This window comes from Hyposmocoma kahamanoa, unplaced genomic scaffold (assembly GCF_003589595.1).
Source record: "Hyposmocoma kahamanoa isolate Upper Pololo Valley unplaced genomic scaffold, ASM358959v1 220, whole genome shotgun sequence".
Lineage (NCBI taxonomy): Eukaryota > Metazoa > Arthropoda > Insecta > Lepidoptera > Cosmopterigidae > Hyposmocoma > Hyposmocoma kahamanoa.
The window spans coordinates 3,161,376-3,179,090 of NW_020653740.1; the positions used below are offsets into that span (position 1 = coordinate 3,161,376).

Below are 17,715 nucleotides of genomic sequence, written 5' to 3' on the forward strand. Positions count from 1 at the left end.
ACCGGCAACGATATTGTCTCGAGACATAACAGCTGGGTTTACGATCAAATCGCCGCAGTTGGTGCTTAATGTAAAACCAGTTTAAATACACTCGTAAATCTCTCGAGCGCGTGCCCACGCTCCAGATGACGTTCCACCTCATACATAGCTTGCATCTCTTCTTTCACGTGTAAGCATGACTGATTATCGCCTTTAGCTGTGAGTTCTTGATCATTTCTTATTGATTTCTTGATATTCCCCTACTTCCTTTTAGTCGGTGTTGAACATTTAAAGAACTTTCATTTACTTTAATCTTTAAACCAATTGTACTACAACAATATAGCAAAGGCATTACCCAACGAAGTATTAAAGGGAGCGATTGTTGATTAAAGGAAGGCGTTGCATTCCCATGGCTCGCGACGCGGAAACGGTGGTGCAAATGAATCCAAATGGCATTACGCCGGCGATCACGTCGGCACATAAATCGCAGACCCCGATAGAACAATTAAAAGAGGAGTTTAAAACAATTACGCAACGGTGGCCCTCGGGCGGCTCGTGAAGCCACAGAGCAGAAAATCTAGCCTGAAATTACATCTCTTGAGTCGTATTTACTGCTACAAAACACATTTAATTACATTGCTGTATAAGAAACACCCACGACAATAATTCAATAACAGACATTTTTCATTTTGTCGTCTGCGAAACATCAATATTCAATTTAAGCTCGTTACAGATAACTCTTCAAGTTTTCTGTTCTGTGGTCTACAGAACAATCCTAACATATAAATCTATTAAAATCTATAATTCCTTAATGTATATCTGATAGGATGCTTTATGGTGTAGTAGCCCTGTCGAGTATTAATCGAAATCAATTGTCTTACGACAATAAGTCATGTATGGGATTTTAATTGAGAATATTGCTATCATTCATCTTGCCCGCGGCCTATGGTACTGTTCACTCGCAAAAGGAATGTTTGTTCCTGTAAGTCTTATTTGCACCAAAGTTAATAAAGCTTGTTTTGATTCAAAATCTATATCACATCAGAATTAACGAATCATTTAAACCTAAGTACCTACTTAGAGAGAGCATGATTAATAACTTAACATTTGGAATAGACTCAAAAAAGTTACAATTACGTATGATCAAAAATAATAACATTTTACGAGCATTACTCTCGCATAACATATTGCAGTACCTTAATACAAAAATCTTATTACAATTTTCTATATTCTACAAAACACAATCAATATTCCCGGTATATCTCATTCGATTCTCAGCAGCTCCTCGTGGTAGAGCGTCCAAGCGATCTGCATCCGGCTGATCCCATTTTAATGGAGCGCTCGGCAAACAAGCTTCCGACAAGCCCGGTAGGAGCCGCTTACTGGCAAATCCACCGGGATCCTATGCGCCACTTAGCTACGGACATGGTGCTGCAACAAACCTACCAAAAAGGAATCGCCTTTTTTTTTTTCAGATATCTCTCATATGCCAAAACATTTATCCTCATAGATGAACATGTTAAAAAAAACTTTAGAATTTCCTTTTTCTGAACGTGCTTTAATACGGACTGACATCTGTACCTAGTATATTTTTATCTGTCTATACATATACTCGTAACATTAAGCAAACGTCTTAATAAGACTACCTATTTCTGCCGCCAAGCAATAATATGAGCATTATTATGTTTCTGTTTTGAAGGGTAAGGGTAGAAGGGTATGGTGCTGGTGAAGCTGGCGGTGGTGGTGGTGGCTTACAGGCACATGGGACTTGTCAACTTATACCTCAGGGTGACGGGCGCAGTGGCAGTGCGCCTTAGATCTTTGCGGTTTAAAGCTCTGAGTGGCACTGTAACTGTTATGCGTAGGCGTGTCGCTTACCGCCAGGCGCGCCCCTTGTTCGTCCCGTCGCTTAGTATCATAATACAAAACCTTGAATTATCTCAAGTTCATCTTTCTTGACAAAATGTGCCGTCGTCTATATTCCTACATACATATATTTTTTCAACTTTCAGTTGCCACGTATCAACATTTTGCATGATACCTAAACACTGTCTGACTTTGTGGGTAACAAATTTGTAGTTCACGTATTGCGCGTTCTTGTTCTACTGCGATTACTTCGTTCGAAGTTCGATGGTCGATTTTGTGCAAAAATGCTCTGTATATGTACATTACATACATTGATATTTACTAGGACTCATGATTTAGTAAAAGATGGAAACTTTATTTCCATTATATCAAAATAAATTGTCATAAAATTCATTACAAAAACTTAAAACCGAGTCTCACAAATCGCCCTTTGCCGACGATGTGGCTTTAAATAGCGCGTCTCCGCCATTTATTTCACACATTTAAATGGGAATTAATCTGGCATTGTGTGGCCAGAGCGCGACCATCGTTAATATTTCGCTTCGTATTGACAATATGCTCACACTAAGGGCTTTGATTCATTAGCTAGCGGGCAACGACCGGCGCATAAAGGACCTGCATCCCTGCATTCGTTCCGTGGATACACCTTCGCCGACCTGCGCGCTAACGAGTCAACAGACGATAATGATCATATTGAAAAAGATATGACTCGCCGAACGACGCTAAGGAACACCTATGGCGAATAAATTAATCCTTTCATTGTAACTTGACCCCGTTGACCATTACGCAAAAATCAACATAACCTCTAAAATAAACTCTTTTGACCTAAATACGTTGTAGATTTGAATAAACCATTCCCAGTTCTCGAAAATGTACCTGGTAAAAATGATAATCTTTAGCAGAAATATATTTAAAATCAGGAAATTGTTATTCAAACAAATCTAACTTTACACGAGCAGAAAATGAATCCTAAACAATAATCTCATAAATAATCGAATCGGGATCCTCTATTCATAATTCTTCGAAAACAACGCGGCTTCTTTTTTCAGGACATCTGCTTTTTTTATTTTTACGTCTATGAATAATTTCGCAGACGAATTGTAATTTATTCAGTAAGAATTGACGGGAAATCTTTTAACCAAGTTTTATGTAAAAAAATCATTGTATTTTTTTAGTATTTCTTGACATTCATAAGTTTGTGAAAAGATATATTCTGTAGTAGAAATGTCCACATTGATGAATTTCAGAATATCAGCGATGACGTCCACCATTGAAAATTTTCCACGATTTGTATTCGATCTGGAGAATTCGCCTCCCGGTCCCGTAGTTCCGATGCAAGCTACTTTAAATGTAAAGACGGCGCATTGCATAATCACCAACGTGATTCGCTATCAGTATTCGGTACTAAATATTTATTATCCTCAGTTTTTACGATACTTTTTGCGAGTCATCGTAAAATGTTATAGATATCGATGGCAATGTACGTAATAGTTTCTAGTAATGTACCGTCTCCATGAACTTTCCTGTAAAAAACCTGATGTACCGTCATTACGGAATTGAACGTCCAATAACTGAGAAAGTTGATTTGTAAATATTGTACGTATAGTTAAACGTATTAATAACGTGTCACGCCGTCAAATTAAACTCCCAATAAAAATTTAATACGGTCTCCCACTAGACATCTTTGACCTAGCCGATTGTTTCAACTACCGGTATTAGACAATAATTTGGGTTCCGCAAGACTACTAATGATATTTTAATTTCCTTTACACGACATTGATACGGTATGTATTCTTATTGTCTTTTTATTTCTGTTCAATTTCACACACAAATTGATATATCTTGTTGACATTTTATGTTCCTGAAAATTAAAGCGTTTCTCTTTCAATCTCTGTAGTTCATGGCGTAATACAAATTGAGAGTATAATTTCATATAATATCAATCAAATTCATTGTCCTGCCCGAGGAACCCAGCGGCTGCCACTAATTTGGGCCGTCCCATTTTTTGTCTTACTCGGCAGCCATCTTCGATTTTAATATAAAGCCAGATCAGACATTAATTAAGTCGCCTGATGAGTTTGCGTCCCGCTCGCCACCGTCATTACGGCTACATGTAGAGGCGAGAAGTTTTTTTAATTCGTCATTATTCTGTGGCGTAAAGAAATGTTAATTCGAGGCAGCGTGAAATTAACAGCGGCCGCATTGCCCTTTGTAGGGCCGCGGCGGCTGACTTAAACACACAACGGGTGACGAGCTACACGCTCCTTTCATACTCGACTCTCTTATTTGCACTCGATTACTCTTTTTGTATGCTTTCATTAACACTCGCTACCAATGATAGTTGAACATCAATTTGGAGCTGATGAGTACGCTTACCAAGAACTATGCTAAACATAGATGACTGTTGACACTTATCTCTTATCCTTGAACGCAACATCCACCCAACTCAACATTAGCGCTTTATGTCTTTTCCCAGTACACAATTGAATATATTGTTTCAGTGGTACCGGGTAGACAAGAATCGGATAAGCCCTGAACTACAGGAAAAGTTTATCCAGTTGGACCCTGATGAAGAAACGAGGGAGTTCCTCTCTGCTTCCATCGAGAAGTCCACGTGGGTCTGGACGCAAATATGGTACCTGCTGGCGAAGGCTATTCTCAAACATTTCTGGTCTGTGACCGATATCAATGGGTAAGTTTTTAACCTCATCAATTGTTATAATAGTGTAGCTCTGTGACAATTCGTAGGCGTTACCAATACAGGCTAATTGAAATAATGTATCTTGCAGTTCCTCAAAGTGGTTACAGCGAATACCAACAAGACAATGTTGCAATTTGCAGCTACCTCTCACACGCTCACACATATTGATGTGAAGGATAAATCTATCCGGATGACGCATTACCATCGCACTGATTGTTGCGATCGTCCAATCCAATAGAGCCCTCTCGGATCCTCTTGCGATCATTAAATACAAATACATACGGCATCAAACTTTTTAATATAAATCTAATGAATCATGATTTTAACAAACGATGAATTGCCATTTGAATCACGACAATGGTGCTTTATTAAGTGCGTCCAGATTCGTTCAATTACGCCAATTACAATCTCCCGGTAGCTGGGAGTATGTATGAGTATATTATAGTATTATTTCCCCATCCATTGTGTGTCGTATCTGCACAAATTAACTAATTCGTATCGAAGCTAGGTGTGAACCAGTCGATGAAATAATGTTTGCTTTACGACGATACACTACTTTAGATTGTGGGAAATTTAAGATCGTTGCTATTGCGGCACCTTTCAATTTAGCCTGATATATTTTGTGCTACTTTTTCTTATAATTCCTTCCTTCGTGTTATTTATTTGTTATTTAATTTACATGAACTTAGAATTAATAGTAAGGGCTAAGATTCTAGTAGCACGCACCTGTGTAATAGTGCATTGATACCTCATTCGATCTGTGAAGTTTTCGTACAGTCGATATCGATAACTATTCTCAGTTTGTCCCATCACGTGTCACGTCCGGGCGAGCGCTGTGAACGCACACTGAAAGCGATCGCGGCGGGTGTCTATAGCCGGCCACTAATAAATAATTTGAATAAATTGACGGACGAGATTTACTCATTGGCTGTTTCCGTTCTTCAATTATGCTTTATTTATCACTTGCTACTCGGCGAAGTGCTCCTGTTGGCCTGTGCAACGCCTTTGCGACTAGATTGTCTATGATAACACAACTTCAATGTTTTATTCAAAATATGTAAAACCAATTCCTGACCGTCGCTGTATGCTCTAGTAGACGTTTTCAAGAATCGTGTAGATTTCTTTCTTTGCCCTTTTATTATAAAAACTTCCTTATCTCGACTGCTATTACTGTTAGTAATTTTCACGAATGTAGCAATTTACTACCTACATTTGAACAACAGAGATACTTTGCAAAGGAAGCGTCGGCGTTATTGCGCCCTCCGCTTAAATATCCGGGATATTAATCATTGCCCATAGTTAGGATAAATGACTCAATAAACGCGCGCTTCAGCGATATTGACTTTTCCGGTTCAAACACTCGCTTAAATGAATACACATTCAATGGATTTCAATTTGACGATATAGATTTATACCTCGGGACTTCCTCATTATGAAATCTAGGATATCTGATTTAGTCTATTCAATGTTGTGTTAGTATCTGTCACTATTTTTCTTTTGGCGTAGGTATATCTGTCCGTAAATAAATGGAAAATCTCATTCGTGTTTTAATTTAATTTGATATAACGTGTTTTATCACATCTATAATATTTACAATTTTGACCAAAACATCAAAGTAAACCGCAAGATACTGTACACATTATCATCAAACCATATTCGTCTCACGACTGGGCATGGATCTCCTTTAAAGAAAAGGTTTTAAACTACTTACGCTACATTTTTTCCATGATACTAAGCGATGGGGCGAACAAGTCGTGCGCCTGATGGTAAACGACACGCCTGTCCATAACAGTTGCAGTGCCACTCAGAGCTTTAAATCGCAAAGATCTGAGATGCACTGCCTCTGCGCCCATCACCCTGAGACATAAGTAGAAAAGTCCCATGTGCCTGTAATTTCACCAGCACCCTTACCCTTCAAAACCGGAACGCAGTAATGCTTACCGGCAGACATAGGAAAGGTGGCAGTACTTCCCTGGATGAACTCTTTCACAAGGAACTCTAGTGCTACAATGCTAGCCCAATGTGGGTTGAAGACTTCACATATCGTCAGAGTTCTTAGGCTTTCGCGATGATACCCACAAAAAATTAAACTAGTTTTTTCGGATATAGTGACCATCTTGTTTATTTGAATTTCGAACAAGCGGAATCCCTTATTGCGTATTATCTTTCAAAGAAACCTACGTTTCAAGCTTATTAGAGGTCTCATATTAATGGCTGACTGAGCATAAATGACCATGGGACCTGTAAAAGGGCCCGAAACCTTGGTTTATTTGAAAAACAAATGTACGCGATTAAGGATCGTATTCTAGAACTCTACTCAATGCTCAAGTCAGGATTGCACTGGAAACACAAGTACTGGAAATACGACCCTAATGGCAGGGACTTGAGTATGATTTCGAGTGCTTTAAACCATACTCAAATCCTGACTTGATCATTGAGTAGAGTTCTAGAATACGGCCCTAAGACCCGAAAGAAACCGAGATGTCAGTTTCCTACAGAATATACTTCGGTAAGTGTGCCCATGAGCTCCATCAGCTCATTCCACCCGCTCTCTTTAACCATCAGATATTCAGAAATACAGCGGAGTCTCATCCCTACTTCGTCAATATTCCCTTCAGGCGTACTAAGCGCTTTTCGTCATCTTTTAATATGCACACAGCCCGGAACGGAATTCCCTGCTTGCTACTATGTTTCCGAATACATACTACCCGAGTATCTTTATAATACGACTGAATAAGCTGGGTGAGCTAGTTCTGTCGTGGACCCTATCTTTACTGCAGGGCTAGGTAGTAGTCAAGAGCAAGTTCATTTACGTACATAAAAAAAATTTAAAGATTATATAAATGTTTCATTCATATCGAACCATCATCAAAATGCAGGTACTATCCATTATTTGAAATATCGGTGGTACCTCAATATGAATCGAACAGTACCTCCTACAAAGGCGACAAACATTCTTCTACCTAGGCTACAATTGCTACAAAATCTGTCTGAGATATTTTCGCATACACTCATAGCCCCGCTCTAGGGAAACTCTGTATAACACACGCATAAACAACCACAAACTACACCCAAAAGCACGAGAGAAATGAATGAAGTCCATACAAGTATATCTCCTGGCCCGAGAACCGAACCCGGGACCTCTGCGTGGCAGACCAGCATGGTAGCTGTTCGGCCATGGAGACAATTATCATTATATTTTATATATCTATAAAAAAAACACAGTTTGCGCATATATTCGAGTTGAGCCTGTAACAGCGTATTTTTTCAATCAGCTAAAACGTCGAAAGGTCTCGGAATCAGTGCTAGGGGCAGACAGGCTCATTGACACGAGACAACAAACTGCCGAAATCAATTGGCGAAAATCGACTGCATCTCGGGTCGGTGTCAACAGCCGACTCGTATATTGTCGCCTTGTCGATCGCATATCGAACTCAACAAGACGTAATTTACACAAATGTCTTCGTTTAAATTACGTCTTACAATCGCAATTAGACCTTGCCCGTTGTACTCAAGTGCGACTATAACGGAATATTTATATTGCAATTTTCATTTTGTTGTGTGTATTTTTAGTATACGCGTATATGTACGTACGTATTAATCATTTCATACTTATGTAATTGTGTTTTTTTTGTCTCAAAAGAAGATGCTCTAGCAAGAATATGATCTATTTCAGCTGTTGACCGTACTCATGATAACAAACTTCAGCAAAATAAACATTTGTAAATTCGCAAAAAAATTTGGTTTCCCATACAAATATCCGATTGATCGCGCATATTTTGAATGAGAATAGGGTCGACCCTGTACTAAGTCCTTCTTTCGTATAGCTACTGAAACCGATTCGAATCGTCATTTCCATAACTGCTCACAAAGTTAGACCCTTTATCTAAGATGCAAACCATTTATGTAGATTTCGTGCTCTGGCCAAAATTCTCAATACGTAAACGTAGAGGTTCGGGTGCCAATTTGCCAGGTCCTCGTCACTCGTTTTTTTACGAGCACTTAATCAACGGAACCTATATTAAAAACCCTCGCTAAAGCGCACCAGAACAATGCAATATTGTGTACATTGTTTATATTAGTGCCACTCTCTTTAGGAAATACGTGTTTCTCACTGCCTTTGGTTATTTTACGCTACTGTTTTCTCGAAACTCATTTGCAATCATTTAAAAAATTGTAGCTTTAATATTTATTTTAAGCTTAACGCAGGACCAAAGATTATTTCTCAGCGTCTGCTAAAAAGTATTCGTGTAAGTAATCCGCTGGTGTACAATACTTCGAAATTAATAATTTATTTCAAACTGAGGCGTCAAAGACACCTTAATTATGAATTCACACTCTCCATAGTTGAATGCAAACGTAATAATTATTTCGGAGGTTAATTACTATGACCTTAAATCGCTGTTTTAATAATACAAAAATGTCGTATAATTATGTTCTGGTCACTTAAAGATTATTCCTTTTAAGTAATATCCTAATTGCGGGTATTTATATTCATATTGGGTGTAAACAGCTTTCGAGCGGCCTCATGTTTGAATAATGATTCCTCTTAGCGGAAATAGTTATCGAGTTACATAACATTAATTATCGTTAAAGTTATACACTAAACCAGAAATTTAAGTACAAAGAAAAATGACGATTATGTTAGCTATGATAAGGAAGGCAGTATCCCTTAGTAACCCATTAACATTTCTAGTAATTAGTAATTTAATTTAAATTTATAAATTAATATTATAATTTTTTTCTTTATTCATGTATGTATTTATTACTGGATTTCTGTAACTGTGTTTTATTTGTAACTCGCACATGAAAAACAAAACACTGAATGGAAATGTTTTTATTTTTTTATTATTAATTTTTATTATTATTTATACATAATACTTAATTATCCATAAGTAAACGAGACTATTTGGTTTATTATTTATACATTTTTTTTTTAAATGTTCAAATCGTGTATCTTAATTTTATAATTTTGAGTTACGACAGTATTTGGTTACGTGTGCGATTACTGTTTGTACCTATACGATTGTTATTTGCTGTTTATAGATCTTCAATTGTAGATTCTGTATTTTAATTTGTTAATAACAAAAGCCGAATACGTCTGTAAATGGATCACATAAGAGTTGTACTACAAAAAAACTATCGTTGTGATTTAAAAAACATGCGGTCAAGACTACATCTAGCCTGACGCTTTGGAATTTGTACCATTCTTGTTGAATTTAAATAATAAAAAAATGAAAGTTCATCAACCTTCATGTTTAAAATCAAAATACAATATGTCAAAAAGTAAACAATCGGCTTAGCATTGCAACTGAATTACTAAAGTACCTACTAAAAGTGATCTGCCATATATGTGTGTATATACCTAATAACTTGGAGGCTCAATGGCTAATGGTGTAACCGGCACTACCGATAGGTTCGACTACAATGCTGCCATACTACGCCCTTTATTCTCATTATGATGCTGAATGGACAACGTCGATTCAAATATATTTAATTATATAACTTCCTAATATACTAACACAAAGTTGTCACTTATAATAGGATATTCCACTGCATTACTAGTAATTTTTCTTATACGCTTAAGTTTGAGATTTTCATTCAAGATTCCATTGTTATTTCAAAGATGTACAATAAGGCTCTGTGTTTAACCTAACGCGGCGAATGTTATTTATTTATTGCGCGCACTAACCGCCGTGTGGTCCGTACTCCGTGGCGGTCGCCACTTTTCAAGAGCAACCCGATGGCTCGATAGTGTACCATTAGCGCGAAGACTCGCGCCGGCATCCAATTGTGCGCTTAGATATCGCATACAAATGTCGATCGGGCTCGCTGCAGCCGCACCGCCGCCGCTCCGCGTTCATCTGCATTCAATCCCATTGTTACCATTATTACTGGATATATGCGTAATCGCTAATTTATGTATCGCACTAACCGCTTGCTGCATTTCCGATCCAATGCACAATCTAGTCACGTATAGTTCGAACATCTCACCCGATACAATTTTTGATTCTAGTAAATTATAAGTATTCGCCCTATTTTGACCGCGTCGAAAGAGAAAAACGTGTCCCCGAATTATGGCGAAAGGCGATTGTAATTATTCGCAACAAAAAGGCGACAGGATCGTAATAGGGACTGAAAAGCCGCGCCGGGCGCGCCGCCGCCGTAAAAAGCGCAAAGAATACACCTCGATATGATCGCACAAAGGCCGCTCCTGAATCCTACCTCAATGCTAATTTCCACTATCGCGCTCCCCTCATTCATTTTCAATCGGAGCCAGCCTCCGTTTACTTCTATTTTTTTTAAATCACATTAAAGAATCGAATATGGTGGACTTTTTTTGTTCGGCTGGTGCGTGCGATGCGATTTATTTATTTGCAGGGTTTTTTAAAACGACATTCCGGCTCGTTGTATACTTGTGTCTACCCGCAATTGGCATTTTGGACTAAGCTCGAGCTATACAAAGTCGTCGGTTTTAACGGTTGTTTTTAACGCTCCAGCCTTCTCGACGAAGAAACGGAGGATACAAATAAATTATTAATCGTTTGTCCTGTCCTTTATAAATTAAAAGCTGTTCTTTTTTTGGCTCGCCGCGCCCTGGCCGAGTATTTTTTGGTCTCGTCGCGTTTCGATGTCTGTCCTCGAAATTATTAAAAAGCTTATACCAGAGGTGAGCAATTAAATGTGTGACAGAAATTAATACCAGAACATGCCGGGAGAGCTGCGACCGGTCCGCGCCCGGTTATTAATTCACAGCTTGTATGATTGTATGCTTTATTAATCTCCGCATTTATAAAAATACTTTATAGTGAAAATATTCATATTTCTTTATGTTATTAATTGAAGTGCCGTCATTAATTTTGAGAGCCGATCGTACTCTTCGGCTATTGTCTGCTAGTGTGTAATTGAAAATCGATTGTGGCTTGAAGTTTTTAAACTCTTAAACGAACACAAATTAACAGTCTACCTTTGGGGCAATCCAAGAAAATTATCTAATTACGTGTGTGCAAAGAGAAAAATTGCAAGTTACTTTCGTAACCGCCCGGAAAATTACCCGCATAAATCACGAGTAGGCGGGAGCGCGGGGAGGGGTTGATTTTCCATTCGCTATCTTTTACGCCGGTATTATTTTGATTTATTTCCGCACGTAATGAAAGCGTACGTCTCGTGTTGACGTTACAGACATCCAGGCTGAATTCATTCCGAGAAATTGCTTCGGCCGTGCCATTCTACGTCATTATTAGCTAAGTGCCTGCAGTATAAATCATAAATTTAGTTGTAAAGTAGGATGTGCTACCGCAAATAGGTGTAGTGTGAGTAAAGCAGCGGACGTTGCGGTGAGTGTAGCGAGGTGGTGCAGGACGCGTGATGGGGCGGACGACAGGCTCGTTAACATGGAAAGTGCCACATTCCGCGACACCGCACATTAGGCTGCGGCCGCGCAATTATCCCGTGTCGCTAGCGACGTAGCACGCCCAAAGTCACCCGTCGATGACAAAACAATTTGCAAATAAGCCAGATGCGCTTCCAACAACACGCGTCTCAAGAAGGCGTAACATTCATTCTATTAACGAAAGAAGATTACAAAATTCATACCTTTCTATAACCATTCACAGGCGTGCGAAAATCATTTAGTAATAAACCAAGAGAATCTTAAAATTTACTCCTTTACTCCGTGTCCTTTGTCGACTCTACTTTCTAAAGTATTGTTTTCATTCGACTATAGGTCATTAGTTCACCGGAGATTCACGGAAAGATCTGGCACTGAAAGATACTTGAATCATTTAAGCGCTGACCCGTTCTAATCATCTGCAGCTTTTACCTTGTCATATCGTTTCTCCCTCGTTCCGGATTGACGTCAAAGCCGTTGTATAATAATTGCTTTCATATTTTTCAAACGTAACCAAACTGCCGTTTATGACAATCCTGCGTCTGCGTATGACGTCTAAAATTGACAATTATTTATTCAATGATAATCGCGTTACTCACACAAAATTCTTATTTCCATCGTTGAAATAAGGTCGTGTAAGGTTGTGTATTTATTAACTTAATTTAGAATTGCACCCATTTACTCTATATGTCACAAATTGCCGCCTTAAAACTAAATTGGTGAATAAGTTTCATCTTTACTTTTAATAACTACGTACCTATAGTCCCATGTGAACTTGTGACATTCACAGAATAGGATTTGTAAGCACAGTTCACACGAGTATTGTGGACGAAACGTATTGTGCCCTGCAGTACACTGGTATGCTTGGAATGACGCGTAATGGCCGCCATTATCGTTCGCTAAGCAGCCGACAACCGACCACACCGCCTTATGGAATACTCCACCATCGTATAGACAAGCCTTTATTACCACTATGAGAAGACTACTGTTGTAACAATTTTTTATTTTGTACTTGAGACTTACTAGCTTTTTGTTGGTTGTTTTAAAAATAATATTTTGTGGTAGTCGTATCAATACAGTAGCAATCGAACCAAATTTGTATCAGAATAAAAAACGCCTAACAGAAAACCATAAACCCTTGCAAGTATTACTATAGGTACTAAGTTACGATATCACACATCCATAAATCTCGACGGTAGACCAAAACAAATCGTATAAAATCGAGTCCAAAATTCCAGACGAAAAGAAATCCAAAACTTTTAACGGCAGTTCGAACATTTCTTAATTAGCCAGTTTTTATTGAACAGCAAATTCGGTTAACTCTAACAAAGGGTTCTTTCAAATAAAAATAAAGCTGTGATTCGTGACGAATCACGGAGGTGTTTTGCTGAGTCCCTCGAAACCCTTTTTGTGACTGCGCCACTAATCTAGAGATGGCCTCTCAGAGTTTTTAATTAAAGATAATGTTACATAGCTACACGTACTATAGGTAGCGAACGCCATTTAGGGCTGCCAGTACTTATTAAAATTAATTAAGTTTCATTTAAATTGAAACATTTTAATGGGACTGCCAAAGTCGTGTATTCTGACAGTGATTGATAAATGATAGAATTACGGTACACGCCTGCACACATTTATGTACTTTAATCATTACCGAGAATGCTATTTTCCGAAGGAATGGTATCCCTTGCCTTATGTAGTGATCTTGTTAATTGCCGATTAAGTACATTAATTAATGTATTTCTAACAAAATGTCTATGTGCATATAGAAGCAGTGGGAATACGTCTTCAATATCTTTTACTCCTCCTATCAACCCTAGCGAGTATCGTCATCGCTGTAATTAACTGTAATGGAAGTCTATTGGGATGTGTATGAGTAACAATGAACTAAGGTAGCCGCACCTGAGATGTTCAGTTAAAACCAAAATATCGACCTCCACGTATGCCAAAAATAATAACCCCTAAAATATATCAACTAAATTCTATATACTATATATTCTAAATACTATTATTGTCAACTACATTTGCTTTTTGCTTTGTCATGCCTGACTTTTTTTTAAATCGTGTACAATCGAAGTATGTTATGTCGGTATAAGCTAAGCACATATATTCATAACTTAACATACATAACAATAGAAACGACTTTGCTGTATCTCTTCCATTAAAAAGAAATAAATGAAATAGAATTTTAAACAACCAATGATATGATTTGGCTACACTCTTTTTTCAGCATGGAGTGCGCAATCTCATCGACGCTACTTTCATCTCCAATTCTCTCTAATTGTCACTCATCAAAAAAGTTACATTAAGACGGTCTTAATAGCCGCCGTGATTACCATCTATGCTGAGTGGTGGGCGATTATTTCGGAGTCGGCTGATGCGAAGAAATAAAATGCTTGTGCGCACGCGTCGCCACCGAGTTACGCTGTCGTTAGGAAATTACCGGGCGCGCCATCGACGCCGCCGATTTTATCGATGGAATTTATTGTTGACACTCGATGCGCGTGCGCCCCCTTCCGTATCCATTTACTTTACGTAAACACGTTGAGACTAAGTATGCGTTGATTTGACTACATATCCGATTTTATGCACGCTTAGCTTTTGTAACTATTCAAGCATTGGAAAACTCGTTAAAATACAAACGTGATTGCTGAAAATTAATTATATTTGACTTGATTTCAAATAGCTGAACTGAAACTTTTATCAATAACAACTTTTTAATACGAGTTTGTCAAATTATTTCTCTGATTTCATTTATTAAGAGCATTCGTCACGTCAGCGGCGGCAGTGGCGGTGCGCAGGCGCAGCACGGTAGTAACGAGTGTATAATTATTATCGGCCGCGGCGCCGCCGGTAGCCGAATGGCCGACTCATCGTAATTTGATGGCGTCGGCCGCCCCGCCCGCCGCGCGCCGCTACTCACAAAAAACTAATTAACAGAGATCCAGCTCCACCAGCACACATACTCAATACACAGCATTCGCGAGAACAAAACAAAACAACGTATGTAATATAAATTAATCACTGCTACTGCTTTTTTTCTGGTCAACGACCTACAAGAATGTTATGACGCTAAAGATACATCAGAAGGCATGCTTTGAAAAACATCCGTCAAACCGCAGACTTGAAACAATAAGCGATATTGAAAACTGATGAATACTACAAGCACAGCCCACGTTTAAGAAGATAATACAGCTAAAACCTGTCACATCTTGTGGGAAGCCAAAGTTGGACTATTTGTGCAAGTTGATAATGAAACTATGATGGGCTCAGGTTACTTTGGTATATGTAGATCAGACACTAACAATACCCCTTTGAAATAAGCCAATGGAAATATTAATACCAATTGAAACTGTATTTTTTTACATTATATCTCAAAAAGATAACACTTACTGTGGTATTGTGTGTACGTGTAAACAGATCTACATGACAATTATTATTATGATAAGTGATCCTACAATTTTATTCTGTTGGGGAAGCGATCATCTCTTCTAACTTCGAGCTGATGATGACTCTACATCAACAAGGACATCGATTAAGCCGTAGTCTCCTTTTAGAACAAAATTTGTAGCTATTCGATTTCTTTTACATTGACATATTATCTTATATAGGGACAATAGATAAGTATAGGACTTTATTTAGAATACATGTTTTATTTCTAACGAAAGCTATGTTGTGTCACTGACGCTTTTTAATATAAAAAAGTGTGACTACGCCATGTATACTTTGTAGGTTTGCTACTGTCTACAAATACATAATGTATTTCTTACAAGTACCCAAGTACAAACATGCGTCGGTTGTCGTCGGACAGCGTGACCGGGTGATAGATTGTCGCCATGATGGATCGGACGCCAGCCAATAACGCGACTCGCCGAGACAACCGCAAACACCGCGCTACTTAGATATTATTGCAAGGGCTTAACGAGATTGGGCCTCCAACAGATTGGAACTAACCAGAACAGTAGGAAGCCTCAATAAATTATGTTTTTAGTATACTACAGCTTTAGATTGACGCATTTATCCTTTGAGTCAAACTGTGTTTGAAGAACAGAACAATTTTTCCATAGACTACACCACATTAGCTTATTTCGGTGTACTTTACTGCCTAAATTTAAAAATATCATATAGGAAGCCTAACTCGTGCAATCACATATTGACTCTTAATTAAATCGGAAATTGATTCGAAAGGCAAACTGTAGAGAGTCGTCAACGACAACGAATGACCCGTGGTGAATTGTATTTCGGCAGGCAGGACACGGTTACCGCGTTCACGAAATTCGATAACCGGCCGCGACGCGTCAACAAGCCGGGGTTAAATACTTACTTAAACGCTGCAAGTGCACGTTGCACGCTCCGAATGCGACCAGCTTGCGAATTGCCATTGTTTACGCCATTTTATTACCGACCTAGCTTACCTTCTCAAAAGTGGCCGTTATGACAGCACCACATTTAATAGTCCTCACCATTATAACAATACATGGCCAAAGCTCGACTACATAAATACGTTAACTCCTAATAGGGGTCAATGACGTAAGCCCTCTGTGGTTTCTAGAACTAGAACAGAATGTTGGACGACAGAACGTCTAATTAGCTAAAATAAGGCAAATTGGCGGCGCCGAAATCGGACGCTTCATTAACACAGAGGACATGGCGAGCCAAAGAAATGTCACATCAAAATCGTTTTCCGAGAACCGTAGCGCTACCGGAGCCGAAAGGGAATTAATAAATACAAAAGGGTTATAAAAACTGTGACAGAATTAAGAGCGGGCGCGTTAAAAATGGAGGTGCGCGCGCGACGGCGACGCGAACAAGTGAAACATAATGCGCGAAACAAAGCAGCCGGAGCGAATGCCTTAAATCATTTTTAATTATGTTATGGCGCGGCTGCACGTTGGTGCGCGGGTTGGGTTACACAAGAAGCGAGCTGCCGTGCGCACGCAGCACACTAATCACGCCTCTGCGCCTGCGCACCACCGCGGCCGTGTCACTGTCCCTCCGATGTACGCTCCTGTCAAATACTGCCGCTGACTTGCTCTGCGCATCTCGCTGTAATGCTCACAACGCAGAAAGTTACTCATAAATGCGTTATTAATTCAAAAGGTGTATTTGCACATTCACTTATTACAGTCTCGCTTTACTCGGTTTGTCACATCTACAGATGCTATAACGATTAGTGTTGATGTAAGCTAGATTAGATTACAGCTCCATACATTTTTATTGCACTCTATAGAAAGATGTGTACACGATGAATAAGGAGTTTGCTTCTGGTGTTTAATACCAATTGGAATGTTTTGAAAGGCTAAGGTATCGATGTTGCGTGAGGAATAAAAAAGCCGATTATTTAAGACGCATACGTAACAGAGGTGGCTCATTGTCGGCCGGTGCTTATTTCACGGTGGCTTAACGGGTGCGCTAGTTCCAACTCATTCGCTCATTTAGTGTGCACTCTTATTCTTTCAACTGATTAGTAGCTTCAAGTTTTTATTATTAGGTTAGGTTCTATTTTTATGAAACAACTATAACTTATTGTACAAAGGAAGAACTAAAGACTAATTATGCGAATCAATGTAAAATATAACACATATACCTGAACTACTAACTAATTATTAACTAAACTAATTTATTCGTATATAAAAAAAAACATTTTATTCTAGATCAGTACGTTCGTGACCTGCAAAGGGCCCGAAACATTGGTTTGTTTGAAAAAACAAATACTTTAACGCGATTTAGATCCGAAAAAATTGTTTCATTCTACGTGTGAGAATCGCAAAGACTTAAG

At 38.6% G+C, this 17,715-nt stretch overlaps 1 protein-coding gene and 1 long non-coding RNA gene across 4 annotated transcripts in view; one reads left to right on the forward strand and one right to left on the reverse strand.

Annotated features, from left to right (window-relative positions):
- The window catches only part of LOC113227957, a 48,739-nt gene that overhangs the window by 27,259 nt on the left and 3,765 nt on the right, over positions 1-17,715 (reverse strand). The window contains exon 3 of one of the 2 annotated variants that reach the window (XR_003310247.1): positions 10,348-10,410. The exons of the other annotated variant lie outside the window; for it this stretch is intronic. This is a non-coding gene — a long non-coding RNA (uncharacterized LOC113227957). Of the gene's footprint in view, positions 1-10,347; positions 10,411-17,715 lie in introns of those variants that run through there. 2 annotated transcript variants of the gene reach the window in all.
- The window catches only part of LOC113227956 (methyltransferase-like protein 9), a 54,490-nt gene that overhangs the window by 11,950 nt on the left and 24,825 nt on the right, over positions 1-17,715 (forward strand). For both annotated transcript variants that reach the window (XM_026461071.1, XM_026461072.1), the window contains one exon: positions 4,347-4,537. In XM_026461071.1, the coding sequence (XP_026316856.1) occupies positions 4,347-4,537 (191 nt within the window). The remainder of the gene's footprint in view (positions 1-4,346; positions 4,538-17,715) is intronic.